Consider the following 17440-nt stretch of genomic DNA (forward strand, 5'->3'; position numbering starts at 1 on the left):
ACCAAACTTTTTGATTCTGTGATGTTCAATAGCATAAAAAGTTAATACGTTTACCAACAGGGTGCAGCACTACTGTATTATTTTTTAAATTTATGACAACAGCTAATTTGCAACCAAAAGGTGAGTGAGCGTAGCAAACGAACTTAAACCTGGAGGCGAATTAGAATAGCGAACGAGCTAACCTGCAGGCAAGTGAGCGCAGCGAACGAGCTCCAACCTAAAGGTGAATGAGCGTAGCGAACGAACTTCAACCAGGACGTGATTGAGCCATGCGAACGAGCTCATCTTGAAAATGAACGAGCATTTGACATAAAACCACATTAGGACAGGACAACGTCTGTCGGGCCCGCTCGTTATAAAATATTTTGCAGTAGCTTAATTATGTATTTTAATCATTGAACACCATTTTTGATAGGGTGAAATGAGTCCAGCATGAGTAATTTGTTCATAAAAAATATTTCTAGAATGAAACACTGTGTCGTTACTGTAAGTGTTTTGCAGATTCGTTCAACATACATCTTCAGTTTCTTTACAATTTAACAAATAGATTTACAAATTAATTGCTTCAAAAGCAAGAGGCTAATTTTCCCCTGACAACAATTAACTACAATAGTTAATATGATAAGTTTCCCTACCTATATGAAAGAAATGCTATGCTCTTGAGTTTTTAGGTACGTGGGTGGTTCATAAAAAAGAGTTTTCCAATGTGATGAGCGTATAAATTATGTATCTTTATCAAACTACGTAATGAATTGTTGTGGATTATATCTACGACCGATTTAAACATACTAGTCGATTGTAAAATGCAGAGTGATTTCACGTAAGTGAAATACCGGGAGAAAAATTACAAAATTCTGCAATGAAAAGTGTTTAGTGGATAACAGGTATTGCTCGGTTTGGTGTATTACTGTCTGCTGTTTATTTGGAAACATCAGCTGGCTATAAAGCTTATGTTGTTATAGCCTGTATGATGGGACCTGTCCCCTGACACTCCGTCTACCTGGGGACTGGCCGCTAGTCCCAGGTAGATGAAAACCAAGGATACATGTCCCATGATACAAACTATATTCAAATGAGTCTCACTGTTTATAGAATTGATGACGTCAGCCACTAAACACTTTCTGTGACAAACATTTCATGCAACCAATCAAACTCACTTGCAGTTCTGCAGAAGAGTCAAACTTGTAGTTGGAAGGTCTGCCCTCCAAGGTCGAGAAGGGGACTTGTCCACCGGTCAGAGGGGAGATGTCCGAGTACTCTGACGTACAGAGGGCGCGGGTCTCCTCCCCCTCGCGTGGCAAAGGTGTCCGAGGGTCCTTGGTGTCCGGGAGTCCGTAGGTGTCACGGCAGGAGGCACTGGAATATGGAGGAGGTCGTCAAAACAGAGTTTTTTACCTTTACATCCCAGGATGCTAGGTTCTAGCCCCAGAATAATTTCAAAACATATGCTTCAGCTAGATCTAGAGGATTGCGGTCTGTTTATAGATGATTGTCTATATTAGAGCGCTAGACGGTCCATGAGGTACCGGGTTCAAATCTCGCCAAATCACCAACTATCTTGGGCTGAGCCTAGCGTCCGGTGGAAAAATGAGGATTGACGGGGATTTGAACCCGGGAAACCAGGGACCAAAAATCCGCGCTCTACCTCAAAACAGGAGATGATACAGCCTTTACAACAAATACAGCTCAATCATTTTGAATTGTGCCATACCAAGTAACCTATATAAAATAGATATACGAGTATTATAATTTGTCAAATCCATGCATATCGTCAAAAGCAATTTATTTTTTAGTAAGTTATTGAGTTATGACTGCACAATCTTTATAAACAGCGTCTTAGTCCTGCATTTTTTCGGATTAGTGACTAGTTATACATATTCGGAGGAGTGCCTTGATAGGAAAGTTTTTTTCGGAGTTAATACTTTCCGAAGCAACACGACTCCCCAGATTGTACACTCTTTAGTATTTACTATCCCTACGAATCAGCTTAATGCGATTTTATGTCTGTCAACGTTTGAAGGTGTTGAGATATCCATGGAATACCTTGCTATTGCTATAGTTTTCTTTTCGATCAAATTTGTTGTTTTTAAAATGCTCCTGTGATCTGGCGGGATTTGAACCCGGTACCTTGAGGACCGAAGTCCCGCGCTCTACCAATGGACCAACTCGCGCCCCAGATATCTTTGAATAGTGAAGTAGACTTCCATTTTAAATGGACCAGATGTAACCACTCTGTTTTTTCTTTAAGAATAGAGTTGAATGACCCTGTTATACAGAGTGAATTTTAAATGAGTTCCCCCCCTACTTTTTTCTACATTTCTTAAGATATCATCTCCGGACCACGTCAGATCATTGTTGAGTAGTAAGTATTTCATTTTGACTGGGTGTACATTTTTGGCCGCCATCTTGGATCCGCCATATTGGATACAAAGTTTTTTTTTCAAATGTAAGGTAGGGTTGTGACCCATTATTTCAAACAAGAATTTTACGCTGATTACAATGCCGCAATTAGTTTTTAAAAATCTTGATCCGTTCTAAAGTTATGAGGACTTTTTATAACTTTATTTTTAGCGCATTTTAACATTGTGCATTTACAAACTAAGACCATAATCTCAAAATAGTGCTAGATAAAGATAAGTATACAAAACCATTCATTGTTGACATACTTTCACTTGGTTGTGACGGATGTTGTTTTTTCAGCCGCCATCTTGGATCCGCCATTTTGAAATGTGATCAATTAATTTAAATATGAAGGTGGTGTTGTGACCCATCATTTTGAGCTACTTTTTTATGCTGAACTCAATGCCGCAATCCGTTTTTCATTTTCATCTTTGGATTTTGAAATATTGAAATTTTAAATAAGAGTATTTTAATATTTCATCAAGAAAGCTTGATAACCAAAAACGGATTGCGGCATTGAGTCCAGTATAAAAAAGTAGTTCAAAATGATGGGTCACAACACCACCTTCATATTTAAATTAATTGATCACATTTCAAAATGGCGGATCCAAGATGGCGGCTGGAAAATTTACATCCGTCATAACCAAGTGAAAATATGTCGACAATTAATGGTGGTGTATACTTATCTTTATCTAACACTATTTTGAGATTATGGGCTTATTTTGTTAATGCACAATGTTAAAATGGGCTAAAAATTAAGTTATAAAAACTCCTCATAACTTTAGAACGGATCAAGATTTTTAAAAACGAATTGCGGCATTGTAATCAGCGTAAAATTCTTGTTTGAAATAATGGGTCACAACCCTACCTTTACATTTGAAAAAAAACTTTGTATCCAATATGGCGGATCCAAGATGGCGGCCAAAAATGTAAACCCAGTCAAAATGAAGTACTTACTACTCAACAATGATCTGACGTGGTCCGGAGATGATATCTTAAGAAATGTAGAAAAAAGTAGGGGGGGAACTCATTTAAAATTCACCCTGTAGAATTAGTTACTGTAGGTAAGTGAATCATTTGTTGTTACTAAGCTCGTTGATGGATTGAAAGATACATGGGGTAAAATTTGAAGTTAACCAATATTACATCATTGAAAAGTCCGTTTATGAAAAATAAAAGACCCTACTGCATTTTAAGCAGAATAGTCTGTCAGTGATTGATCTAAAATCCTTTTTATTTAAAAACTGGTAAAAAACTGAAACTTTAAAAAAATTACTGCGCCGTAATTGTGTATTACAAGGAGTTTCATTAACACGTAGGCCCCTATGCATTAAAAATAAATTCCCGCTGTTGTTCACGACAACTCATGCAAAATACTATTTTTCTTTGCTCGACACATCAACCTAAATTTGATAAGGTCAGAATCGTGTTTGTTAAATAATGGAAACTCTCTTCCATGAAACGTTTAGAGTTTACATAATACACAAGGAATTAGCGGAATCGATGCGAAATATTGAAAGAATCACGACTATATCTTTTACAGTTAACAAGAAAACTACATCGGGTAAAATTTTAAAACTTCGACGCTAACACAGCTGACAAAAATAAATCTTTTAACTCTCAACCCGTAACTTTTGTGCTTCACATACGTCAGAAAGTTTTTAAAGCGAAGTTTGACAATTTGTCTAGACCCTAGAGGATAAAAACGTTGAGATGACAGATTGAGACGAAATACTACGTAAACTTGATGACGTGAAGATTTGATACTGTAACAACATAAGTTGGTAGAACTAATAAAACATAAACAAATTATTATTCTTTATGTAATACAATGGAAACATTTAGGAAATGTCTCATGTATTTACTTAACAATCTTCTGATCAAAACATTTAAAATACCCTAACCACAGCAAGTTTGCAGACTGAGCCAATTTACATTTGATTGGTTTTTGACTGAAATAAAAATATTCTTTAGATTTGTCAGATTTATTTCCTATTTAAATAACATTATATTTTACGAGTACTTAGGTTTGCTGCTATAGGGGAGGCTGCAGCCTTCTTCAGCCTGTAGCAGTACGATAGCAATACAATGTCAAAATTATCCCAAAAAATTTCAATTAAATTGAAAAACTTAGTTTATGAATGGGTCATCAATAATTGTGCATTAAAGCGATATTTGTAAAATTTGGATTAATTGTAAGTAATATTTAGGTAAAACTGAGTCTTAACTCACCGTGTTTTTTTCTAGTAAATAACGTCAATAACAGCTTTACGAATCCCAAAGGCAAAGCTAACCAAATTAATTAGTTCATGATCGGGTTATGGTAACGGAGGTTTATGGGGTTTTTGGGGTAAAAATTGGTTTTCCCATTTTTGGCCCTAAAAACACAAAATTTCACAATTTCTTTTCAATCCATTTTGTAAAGCTTAAAAAAAATGCTTTTGTATATTTAAGCGTTGTTGTGTGCCTATCGGTTACGGAGATAAATCAAAAAGTTGTAAATTTAAAATTGCCATGTCATCCTTATGGTGAATGAAAAATAAACTGTTGTAGTTTGCTTGTTTTATGGATATATTTTAATCAAGTTTGGCAATTTTGCTTATTTTATACTAAACTATCAAAATGTCAATAAAATACACAAACATCTCCGTAGCAGCAAATAGGTACTCATTCAAATTAATACAATTCAAATCTATATCTCTAATATATAAAATTCTCGTGTCACAGTGTTTGTCTGCAAACTCCTCCGGAACGACTTCACCGATCGTTATGAAATTTGGTGTGTAAATTCTGTAGGTATGCGAATCGGACGTAAACTATTTCCCGTTTCGAAATTCTTAAAAGGGCTCCGCCCCAGTGGCTCTGGAGTTTCCCATGTTAACCTTATGAGAAATGGAATTAATGAATCTTAACAGCTGTTTCAATTAAACAAGTTGGTTCTGTTCTATGATGTTCAATAGCATTAAAGTTACAAGGATTACCAACAGGGTGCAGCACTATTATTTCTTTTACATTTATGACAACAGCTAATTTGCAACCAAAAGGTGAGTGAGCGTAGCGAACGAGCTCCAACCCAAAGGTGAGTGAGCGTAGCGAACGAACTTCAACCAGGACGTGATTGAGCGATGCGAACGAGAGAGGCGAGTGAGCGTAGCGAACGAGCTCCAACCCAAAGGTGAGTGAGCGTAGCGAACGAACTTCAACCAGGACGTGATTGAGCGATGCGAACGAGATCATCTTGAAAATTAAACGTAACGGTACTTTCTTTCCATCGGTCTGTCTTAGGGGAAACCTATAACTTAGGCGATACGAAGTTCGCCGGGTCAGCTAGTATATATATAAAATCCAATGTATGTTTGTTTGTTTGTATGTTTGTTTGTATGTATGTTTGTTTGTCCTTTATGGACTCCGAAACCACTCGACAGATTGTAATGAAACTTTCAGGCATTATTAAGCATTGGAAGTGAGGCTTCCACGGTCACAATTACTAACACAAAGTCCTTGTTCTTCTGGGTACGACCGCGTCGGAAACTAGTGTTTCTCCTAGTTTTCCGACGCGGTCGTACCCAGAAGACCAAGGACTTTGTGTTATTATTAAGCATTATTCAAGGATGGTTTGTGTGAAGTTTGGTGCAGATCCGTCAAAAGGGCTCCGCCACAGTGGCACTAGAGTTTCCCATGTTAACCTTATGAGTAGGGTACTCATATTTAAATGGAATTAAATAATCTTAACAGCTGGTTCAACTAAACATTTTGATTCTGTGATGTTCAATAGCATTAAAAAGTTAATAGATTTACCAATAGGGTGCAGCACAATTTTTTTTTTAATTTATGACAACAGCTAATCTGCAACCAAAAGGTGAGTGAGCGTAGCGAACGAACTTCAACCTGGAGGCGATTTAGCGTAGCGAACGAGCTAACCTGAAGGCAAGTGAGCGCAGCGAACGATCTCCAACCTAGAGGTGAGTGAGCGTAGCGAACGAACTTCAACCAGGACGTGATTGAGCCTTGCGAACGAGCTCATCTCGAAAATGAACAAGCATTTGATATAAAACCACATTAGGACAGGACGACGTCTGTCGGGTCAGCTAGTAGAAAATAAAATCTGAAAATTATAAGGGCATATTATAGTGGAAATCCATCCAGGTAATAAAAATTCGCTTCTGCAGGTTTGCTGCGGTGGGGGTATTTTACATTATTGCATTAAAACCTAGCCCAAGATAATACCACTTTAAATTTACAAGATAAAGCAGAGTAGAGCTTAACAGTGAAAGCTTAGTGAGTGATGGTTGTGCAAGGGAGGTTTTCATTATTTCATGCTTATAAAATCCATTAATTTCCCTCCGATAGAATTAACGTGTTCTCTCGACGTTACGCGAGTTTTCCTGAAACTTTTACAATTTTCACTTTCTTTTCACAGTTATGTAGTGAATGTACAACATACAGAATTTTAATCGTTATTCGTTTTTAAAACAGTTTTTATTATTTAATTAATGGTAAGGGGTTTTATGGGGGAAATCAACAGCTGCAATGACTTTTGAACGGTAATTTCCAAGTGAGAGGTTAAACCCCCTAGTTTAGAGTCAAAAGGTCTATAAAATACAACATTAAAAATCGTTCGGGCCATTTAAAAAAAATATATTATTTCGTTTTTTGTGGGTTTTTATGGAAAAATCCCCACTAAAATCTAAATTTCAAAAAATAGGAAAAAAGGCTGGGACACACCAAATTAATCAAAGTCAGGCAAAAGGTGTGGTCTGTAGCTCTGTACACATCCACACATACAGACACTTCGAAAACCACTGCTTTAGGTTTCAGAGAGACCAAAAACGGATGTATCTGCCCAAAACTCGAAAATTTTTATGAAAAAATACTTTCTCCATAAGGAGGAGAAACTAAAACCCCTATTACAGTATGTGATTCCTTCACTTTAGATATTAACTAATTTAAAATGACTTTTTAAATGTTAAAAGTATGTCATAACTAGAAGTGTTTTTAAAAATAAGTCATGTAGGTAGAAAATCTACCCAGAGTTTAGGGAGAACGCCGTAAATAATGAAGCGATACGAGAGATGTTTGAGTGAACTCATATTGCATTCTGGAAACTGAAGGCGTTTAGTCAATCGTTTATTCAAGCTGACATACACTTTTCTGTCATTTCGTTTCACATGAAAATATCACTTGGAGCTTCTTTGAACTGGGCTAAAATAAAACATCTCCATTATTAGAAAATAAATTAGCTACTTTAGCCTATTTATTTTTGTTGTTGCCTAAAAGATTAAGATAATACCCACGATGCAGCAAACCTGCATACTTAGCGAATTTCCATTTGCCTGATTGGATTTACACTAAAATGTCTACTTAAAAATATCACATTTATTCACTATTTAAATAGAATTAGTTTAACTAGGTCTGCTGCAACAAGGAGGGTAAAAAAGTGTTTTTTGTTGTAAAATGTTAATACTGTAGTTTAGTAACAAATGAATGTATTTTCAAAATTTGATCAAAATATGTTCATAAACAAGCAAACTACAACAGTTGACTTGTTCTCCTTAAGAAACATGGAAATTTTTAATTTACAACTTTTGGAATTTTCTCCGTAACCATTAGGCGCATAATAACGCTTAATGGTTATATAACGCAGTATACTAAATTATATGGTTTTTTGACCTCTACAAAATGGTTTGGGGAAATATTGAGAAATTTTGTTTAGGGTCAAATATGAGAAAACCTATTTTTACCCCATAAAACCCCCTATAAACCCCCGTTCCCATAGACCGATCATGCTGGTTCGCGAACTCGCTCGAATAAGTAGGCCTATTATAGGTTTACACGTTTAAACCAAATTTCATCAAAACATCGGATCATTTTCGAGTTATTGCGCTAACGCACACATATATATTTAAATGTATATATGAATTTGAACGAATTGTGTTTTTGGCCTCTAGGGACTTCAAAACGAAAAAATAAATCTGTCCCGGGTACAGGTCTTACCATGAGTACTACGGTAATAGCTTATTCCCTATATGGGATATTCGCTAAAAAGACATAATGATATTGTGTCTCACTGTGTATGAGTTATGTGAATTCATATTATGCTGCAGTTTTAACTGGACGTAAGTTCGTATATTATTCGTAGTTATTTTGCGTTAAAATCAATAAGTTTTCAAAATTTGTATAATATTTCTTCACCAAATTATTTAGCTTTAGACAATTATTTCGAACGGAAGTAATTTAAAAAGTAAAGTAAGGATCGCCAAAGGAATTGATTTTGTGGAACATGTGTGCTCTTTCTTTTACTAAAATCTTAAATTTTATATGTACGCAAATTTACGTATGTTCTTGTAATCGACAAATTATTATTTACTATACATTGAACTGTCTTCTGAAGCTTAAATAACACACTTAGATAGTTTGATTGTTTTAAAACCATGATTAACTGGTTACCAAATTCATATTTACTATCAGTACTGAATAACAGTTTCGATAATGTTTGTAAAATTGGTCATTTCAATGGGAATGAACTTTTTAAATAGTTAATCACAATCGTACTGTATGGTATCACATTTATGTAGCAAAGTTATCGCCGCCAGCCTAGCTGCGGCAACATGAGTACATAACTGTATAAAGACTGTATCTACAATTTTGAAGGAGCTCAAAGAATTTCAAAACACACATGAATTACGCAAATTCATTACATACTTGATTCGTGCTATAGATATAGATAATGTTTCCTACAGTTATCATGACAAATCAGGTGTTATTGCATTGATTATGATACGCAAATTAGCTGATTCCTACATTTACTTACTTTCCAGCTCTTAGGTATTTTACTTTCCTGCACTCCAATATTTCAACCTAACCACAAAAAACAGTGTGCATGTATTTGCGGGGGCTATGACTTAACTTAGCCTAAAACCTGTTGTTGAGTGATATAAATATAAATAAAAAAACCAAAAATGACATTCAGATATTGATTAATTATGTTTCTGAAATTTCATTAAGATTTTGATCTATTAATTTTTGATACAGTGTCATTTGGATTTTTATTTCTGTGAAACACTTTAATTTAGGTTTGGATTTGTAATTTGTGAAACTGCATGATAAAATTCGCATTTATATAAAATTACCAATTATTAATTTGCTTTAATAATTAGTTGCTTTAATTTTTCTATAGGAAAAATGTAATGTGCAACACGGGCGCAAAGTACCACTTTGCGCACTAGCTACAAAAATAACTATTTCCTACACAATGATGAAACATCAAGTAAATTTTGTGACATGAGATAATTTGGTAAAGGTAGATTAACAGTCACAGGAAAACGGGATTACTTTCCTTACCTCCATAAGCTTAGCGTAGGAAAGTCCATTACCATAGTTATCCCAAAGAAATATTGACCTTTAAAACACCTATCATAATTATAATATCAGCCGTGAATTTCACACTATAATTTGACCCATTATTGACAGCCTTAAACCTAGAATTAGGTAATTAACTTCAAAAAAGGATTATATTCTATTTTATTTTAGACGAGTTTTCCTTTACCTGTAAAATTGGAAGGGGATCCAAGGACTATTCTCGGATACTCGTTTGTAGATGGCAAAACTATCCGGTCTGGGCGAGTGGAACAGTAATCTCACATAGGTGATGTCATATGCCTTCCCTGCAAAACAAAAACAGATACATTTCAGTCCAAAAACTTCTATAACAACCCTAATTACAATTTTTATATGGGGGAGCCAACTGGTTAAGTGGTACATAACTTTTTTCGTGTATTCTATGATCACCGTGAGTTCTGATGTATTCCCTTTTCTTACAATAGGTAAGTGGATAGACATATTTGAACTTTTCCCAAGTATTAAGTTATCACCTCAGTTTTTTGCTAATAAATTATTTCATGAACATTTCAAGTAGCTTGGGAATAGTCTTCTGTATCGTTAGATCAAAATATACCACATTCGTTGGAAAATACAATCAAAATAAATCATATATATTCTAGTAATGCAAATAATACAATACCGCAATTTACGTGACAGACCAAATGAGTAAGCTCATTTAATCAGGTATTTATTCAGATTAGATCCATCAGATCAATCTAGGTATATAATTAGCTACTTGATTGGGAGCTGATTGGATTTCCCTGTCTTTATAGCGAAATTGGTATCACGTCAGAAATACAAATATATATAGTTTGTTCATTTTTAATTCCATTTGTTAGCTTGGTACTGTTCTTACACTATATATCACACTATAGCTAGATGGTCGTGGCATTATCACATAGATAAAATCCATTGATATTATGTGCGCGATTTGTATGATAAGGATTTAGTTTAAAAACGTATTGGTTGGGCAGAAATATTTCCGTAGCAGTGAGGGGTCAGGTTTAAATTTAACGTTAGGTTTCCTTTTCAGCTATATAAAACCGCCAGCGGATTTGGACTCACCCCCTTAATCCAATCTTGCTTTGGGTTCAAATCGTCTAGAGAAATTTATTTTTGGAACAATAAAATGTTTAATTTGTCTAGAGCAAAACCTCACAAACAACGAACCAACCACTTTAAACTGTCGTAAGGTCACACCTATTAACCTTACATGACCATACAAAATGTCAAATATCTTGCAATTTAAAGTTTTGAGTAATTAAATGTTATTTTAATATATTTTTCAGTGGCAATTTTCTACACGAAAGGAAAGCATAAAACTGAAGAAAATATATTAGTCAATATTAAGATTAGTACTTAAAAATAGGAACAGTTTGTGGGCTCTATTTAATTATTGATTTTTACTATTCTAATTCTAATAAAGCTGTTTTAAGAACTAAAGCAGCTATTTTAAGATCTGCAGGATGTGGCGATACAATTTTTCCGTTCTTTCACTGTTGCCTGCAATTTAAAAAGGCAATGCGCATGACTGGTCTGTAGAGCGGAATGCGTTGGTTTAACCGAAGGCGGACTGCAAATTCAAGTTTGACAACTTAAAAAGAATAGATTATTTATAAAACGTGTTCATGGTTTCAGTTTTTTCCATTTAATCAATCCATGCGTGTAGTTGAGCTAACACAGGTTATTATCTATATTTTCACATTGTTAAATATTTAACGAATCGTATATAAAAAAATTCCTTCTTTACGTTATTCATAGACAATAAACATGCCCTAGTCTGAATCATTTTCAAGGTTGTTTAAACAACGATGACGATAAGAAGTTGATTCACATGGAGATTACGTTAACTTATCAACCGAGTACAGCTACGCATATTTGCGACTATAGTCCTCGCCACCCTAAGTTGAGGCAGCCCAAGGCCACACGGCGTATCTAGTGCGGCATTTGGCTGCCTCAACTTATGGTGGCGAGGACTATAGGCCGTATCTGTTCAACTCTCAGGATGATGTCCAATCTACGACTGACCACTTCGTTAGTTACGCTTCACTAGGTTCCTGTAGTCTCATACCATCTATTACATGCTTATGTTGAATATATCAACCACATCAGCAACTAACTGTTCTTGCATGCAACTATACCACCATGATATAAATATAGATTAACTAAACGTATTTTGCAATAACTGTAAGTACAGATTATCAGGTGGAAAACACGGAGGGTTTCAAGTGCAAAAAGGTTTTAAAACTAGTTGCAATTAAGTTTTAAAGTTTGTTAATTGCAATTTTCTTGTTTGAATTGAGAGAATTATATTTGACAATGGTACTCCGCTATCTGGCTGTACGATAAATAATCGCGTATATCAAGTGGTAGGGTTTGTTTTCAAGTCTGTGTTTTTTATTTGAATATGTTTTGGTATTAGGATTTTATACGCCGAGGAATATTTCAGTGTTACTATACAATATATCACCCAAAAGAGTAAATATCGATTAAATAATAACACGAGGTTTTTGCAGAAGTTTGATAAGGAGTTCTATCGCAAAGCCAAAAGTCGAAAAGCTTTCAATTCCTTTCGTTTTATCTGACGTAATTTTAGATCAAACCAAATCCATACACCATAGGGCTGTGATTTTCCTCAATTGAAAGTAAATTTGTAGATTTTTTTCAAATAAGAGAAGAAACTTAAAACGTAAACAACCCAAAAGTAGCAAACAGACTACGAAAGTAGTATAAACGGTAAAGCACGGTATTCATCTGTTTTAAAGTAAATTTTGCGTTCCCTTAAAGCGCTGTACCCTCATTGTTAGGTAAATTTATCAAGCTGTAATTTATAAATATAAACAGTATTATGAGAAGAGTATTAGTGTCAAAATTAGTTAGAGTCAAAATATTAGTGTTAATGGTCAAATAAAATATGACAAATAAAAATTAATGAGAAAAATTACACACACAAAAAAAATAATTTGAATGATTATCTTAAAGACAGCGTTATACAACAGTAAAGTTAAAATAATCACGGAAGCTTTATTATTATTACCTGCTTAGCATTTATATTTAGGAGATAATCTCTGCGTTTAATCTCCTCAATTCTCTTTAAAATACTTTACACTGATGACTTACAATTTCTCTTGCAGCTGTTTTAGTTAATAGACGCTCGAAATTCTACTGTTGATTATATTTTTGTTTAAGACCACTAAAACGTCTAAAAGTGTTAAAATGCTAATTATACATACCTTTTAATATAAAGAAAGAGCATTGAAGGTTATTTCGATGAAAATGTAATTTTAATTTTAATTCAAATTAGAGAGATACTCTTGAAAAATTCATCTCGTCGAGTTGGATTATTTAAGTGATAATTTTGTAAACGATGTTTCAAGAACTCGTTGGTATTGCCATTAGAAAGGTGAAATTATTATTCGCTGATTCTTAAGAATATCAAGTGCATAGGCCTACCTAATTTCTTATAAGAGTAAAAACTATCGAAACTATATTCAGTAGTGTACTGGTATGTCAAAAATGTATACACATAGCCTTTACTTATGCATTTTTAATGATAAAATAACGGCATCTCGTAATAATAATAGCACCTTGTTTTTTGCCAATTAAATTAAAATATTTTAAACGACTTTGTTCATAATTTCTTTGATCGGAGAAACTATGATATTTCTTGGGCGAAATCACAAAATTTGCAATAAATTTTGTTCGTAATTTTTTTTTTTAATTACTGTACCATTTTGTTTAAAGTTAAAAGACTAGCATACAAAATCAATCAAAATCTTAAGGGAAATTGTTATAATAATCACAAAAAATCAAAATTTCTGAAAAATAACTAAAATAACCTGGATATTAAATAGTAGGCTACCAACACACAAAGTTTCGTCCAAAACGTATCAAAGGTGTAGTCTGTAGTTGTGTACATATCCACACAACCATAACTTCAAAAACCAATTTTTGGGGAACCTAAAACGGATCAAATCAAAACTAAATCTCGAAAGTTTTGACGAAAACAATACTTTCTTCATCTCCTATTTAAAGGTAAATACTTAAATGTAAAATTATTATTCCTCAAACTCTTTTCTGGAAACAATCGCACACAATACAGCAAAGTAAACATGTTTTAAACTCGGCTGAATCACAGAGGTAAGCGAGTGCGGCAAACAGCGGGCGGAGGTGCGAAACAAACTTGAGACCTTATAATTTACCGACCGATTGATTTAATACAGAGCCTTCGGGTTCGATCACGATAAAGACGGCCTCTATAGCACAGCTTCAAACCTGCGAAGTGAGGAGTGTTCGTTTTGATTGCAAGACCTCTCGTTATCTATAGGTGTGTATTCTACGCCAATGGTAATTTTTACGCGTTGAAAGCGAACGGTCCAAACCCTGGTCTTGTTAATTAATGTCAACCTTTTTTTAGATATCATTATTAATTCATAGCCCGATGACAAATGGTATCTGGGTCTGGAATAGTTCTCGCATGGAATCGAACCAGCGACCTTCAGATTTAAAGGTGAGCACAATAACCATTCTGCTACCCAAATAAAAAATCTTCTAAATAATGTTAAATCTTTGCATTGTGCGTTATCAGACCAAATAGTGATTGGAAAGCACTAGCATGTATTACCTATTGTGTTCTAAATGATTTCCAGGAACATTTGTGAATTACGTGTAACTAGATGTGCTTGAAAAAAAGTTATAATTTTTTCTATCCTTTACAATATATATTGTGCATGTGAATTATGTGGTACTCGTATCACTTTTCAGATTTAACTAGGATTACAAAATGCTGTACATGAATCCACGTTAATTATTTGACAATGAAAATATGTTATTTAGTTGTGTAAATCATCGATTTAACTGGAAATGAAAAAAACAGAGTTCCAGTAAAAATCCCTTCATACGATATTTTAAATTATTTCTTATGAAATTCAAACTGTTTAACTTACAATAAATTCCCGACGAAACTCAGCAAATTACTTGATCGAAAATGTATATCCAGAAGAACAATCAGATACATAATTTCTTAGATACGAATCAGGGTTAGGATATGAGTTCAGGTTGAGTTCTGATGCTTCACAGTACTGTAGCAGAGTTTGAGTTTCAACAGCTGTTCGCTTCCAAAACAACATTAGTAGAGACTGTTGAGAATAACCCAGACGTTCCGAGACTCGCACAAAGGATTGCAGCCTTTTGACGGAGAAACCCTTCGCAGAGAGAAAATAATTGAGTTGAATCAACCATTTGAAAATACGGTAAAGATCGCAATCACGGTTTTTAAAGTTTTGGATGTCTTAAATGTATCAAATTACCTTTGCAGAGTTTTAATTGTTTAATTACTGCGTAGGTTTGATAATAACAATTATCGAAGCAAATTCTTCATTTTTTAGCGAGTAAAATATTTTTTAATGTGTGCTTTGATCAAGAACAATCCCACAGTTACCTAATCCAACAATTTATCTTACCTGAATATATAAAAGTACGTCAAATAACACTTTAAAAGTTCGAACCAGCAAAAACGACCACAAAGCTATAACATAAATTAAACATACTCCCTTTTGCCAGAGCCTAAATTGCTCTGGAAACTACAGGCCGGTTTCAGCAATGCTCACATTTCCTTGATTACAAAAAAATTAAACTCACGTTAAACCTGCGATTTACCTTGCACAGGACATATTTATTTTACAGGACTCTGTTTTACTAGCGCAGCAGAGGTGCGATCCCAGCGATACCTTATAATTTCCCCGCCGATTGATTTAATACAGAGCCTTCGGGCTCAGCACCTTGACCTTCAAATGGTATTGTGACCATTATGTTTGAGTTGGGTGAATGGGTGCTCCAAACTTTAAAATTTACAATTTATTTTAGAACGTTATTTAAACTCTATTTTGCAGCTAACAAAAATCTAATGTATTGACTTAGATTAAAGTAAATCGATTAAATATTTGGGAGTTTTGCTTAATGAGAAACTTACTTTTGAACCACATATTTTAGAACTACACTCAAAATTAAGATCACAAATTATAAGGTTCTATTTTCTACAAAATCTTTGTGACACCTCACTTTTACGAACGCTTTATTTCGCATTGATAAATTCAAGATTACAATATGCCTTGCCTTGCTGGGAAGGTATTTACAAAACATTAACAAAGAAGATAAGGACAACTCAAAATCTATTCTTGTGTATAGTTCTCAAAAAACCTAAACGAACTAGTTCTTTCCCATTGCACCAACAGTTATGCATTCTACCCATTCAACATCTTTTTATTTTTAAAGTCCAGAAATTGTTCCGGAGCGGAAATATAATTACAAATCATCCTACAGTACAAGAAGTTTTGCGAATAAATCTATCAAATTACCCAAAGTAAATAACACTTTTTTTAGGCATTCATTTCAATACTTGCGTCCAAAATGTTACAATCAACTTCCGCTTCATATTAATACAAGAAGTTTTTAATATTTCTGTAAAAGAACAATCACTTGGCTTGGTTCTCAACAGGATGTAGGTCATCTCGCAAACTCTTTAGTATAAGATTGTGTTACCTTAGTATGTCTATTTTTGTTAATATTTTCTTAACCTAAGTTGCCCAGATGTTACAGCAGGGGGATAAAATATTTGTCATCGCTAGGCTTAAAAATGTATTATTTATTATATAAGTTTAACTTTGTAACTGGGCACACTACTTGAAAAAGTGACCAATTTAAATCTCTCAACGATTATTATGAAAGTAACATGTTTTGTGATATGGGAAATAAATTAAATTATTCATTTGTTCGCTTTACAGTCAAGCCACAGACAATATAATACTCTCAAGCTTTCGTTTATTGTTGACCACTTATACGTTTGATGCATGTTGAGAATGATAGTGATATAATGATCGTATATTGTTCAATATTTGTTCAAAATAGCCAAGCATATTCATTAGAATTTTACTTGTCGCTAATTACAAATGTTGAAACACGTATTTTTGATGTATCTACACTTAAACTTTCACAATACACATTCACAAAACTGTAAATATTAATATTTACAACATGTTAAAAGGATGAAATATTTTAACCATTCACGCCATCATTAATTGACCCCAGCTGGATATTCATGTAATATGTGTTTTAACCTGCCCTGAGCTCTTTGTGAATCAATCAATTTGATAATTTAGCCCAAACTGTTATAGTTAATTAATATAACGTATATTTAATTAAAATCAAATAAAAAAGTAACAGCCTAAAAAACAAACTTTGTTCGTATCTATTTTAACAAAAGTATTTACATCCAGTGAGCTTCAGCTATTTTCCTTTGCCTCAGAGTCTCGACACAACCAAGTAACTTTTGGGACTCAAGATCAGATATGAGATCCTTATTGCCTAATTGCCCATTATGTTTATGTAAAAAGAGATTTACAAGCGCATATATCAACGCAAAAGCTCTAAAGAGAGCGAAACACTGGTCGGAGCATAAAACATCGACCTAAATCATTTTCCAATGAATACAAACTTTACTCGTTTATCAACCTTTTAGCGTTCCTCTTTTACGATCGAAACCTTTCTAAACGTCTGGAATAAAGTCATTTCACCAACCTCTAAGTGCCCGTATCAACTACTTTACATGCTGGTTAAGAATCTATCAGAACTACAAGTGGGGTAATGGAGTATAGCATGGTTC

The 17440-nt window shown here is 34.1% G+C and overlaps 1 protein-coding gene across 1 annotated transcript in view; it reads right to left on the reverse strand.

Annotated features, from left to right (window-relative positions):
- Positions 1-17440, reverse strand: part of LOC128994077 (laminin subunit gamma-1-like) — a 211878-nt gene that overhangs the window by 125454 nt on the left and 68984 nt on the right. Inside the window, exons 3-4 of the mRNA XM_054418314.1 lie at positions 9947-10064; positions 1158-1356 (exon numbers count right to left, since the gene is read on the reverse strand). Of these exons, the coding sequence (XP_054274289.1) occupies positions 1158-1356; positions 9947-10064 (317 nt within the window). The remainder of the gene's footprint in view (positions 1-1157; positions 1357-9946; positions 10065-17440) is intronic.

Source organism: Macrosteles quadrilineatus, unplaced genomic scaffold (genome assembly GCF_028750875.1).
Source record: "Macrosteles quadrilineatus isolate MER2022 unplaced genomic scaffold, UCM_ALF_1.0 Scaffold_5__1_contigs__length_97177068, whole genome shotgun sequence".
NCBI lineage: Eukaryota > Metazoa > Arthropoda > Insecta > Hemiptera > Cicadellidae > Macrosteles > Macrosteles quadrilineatus.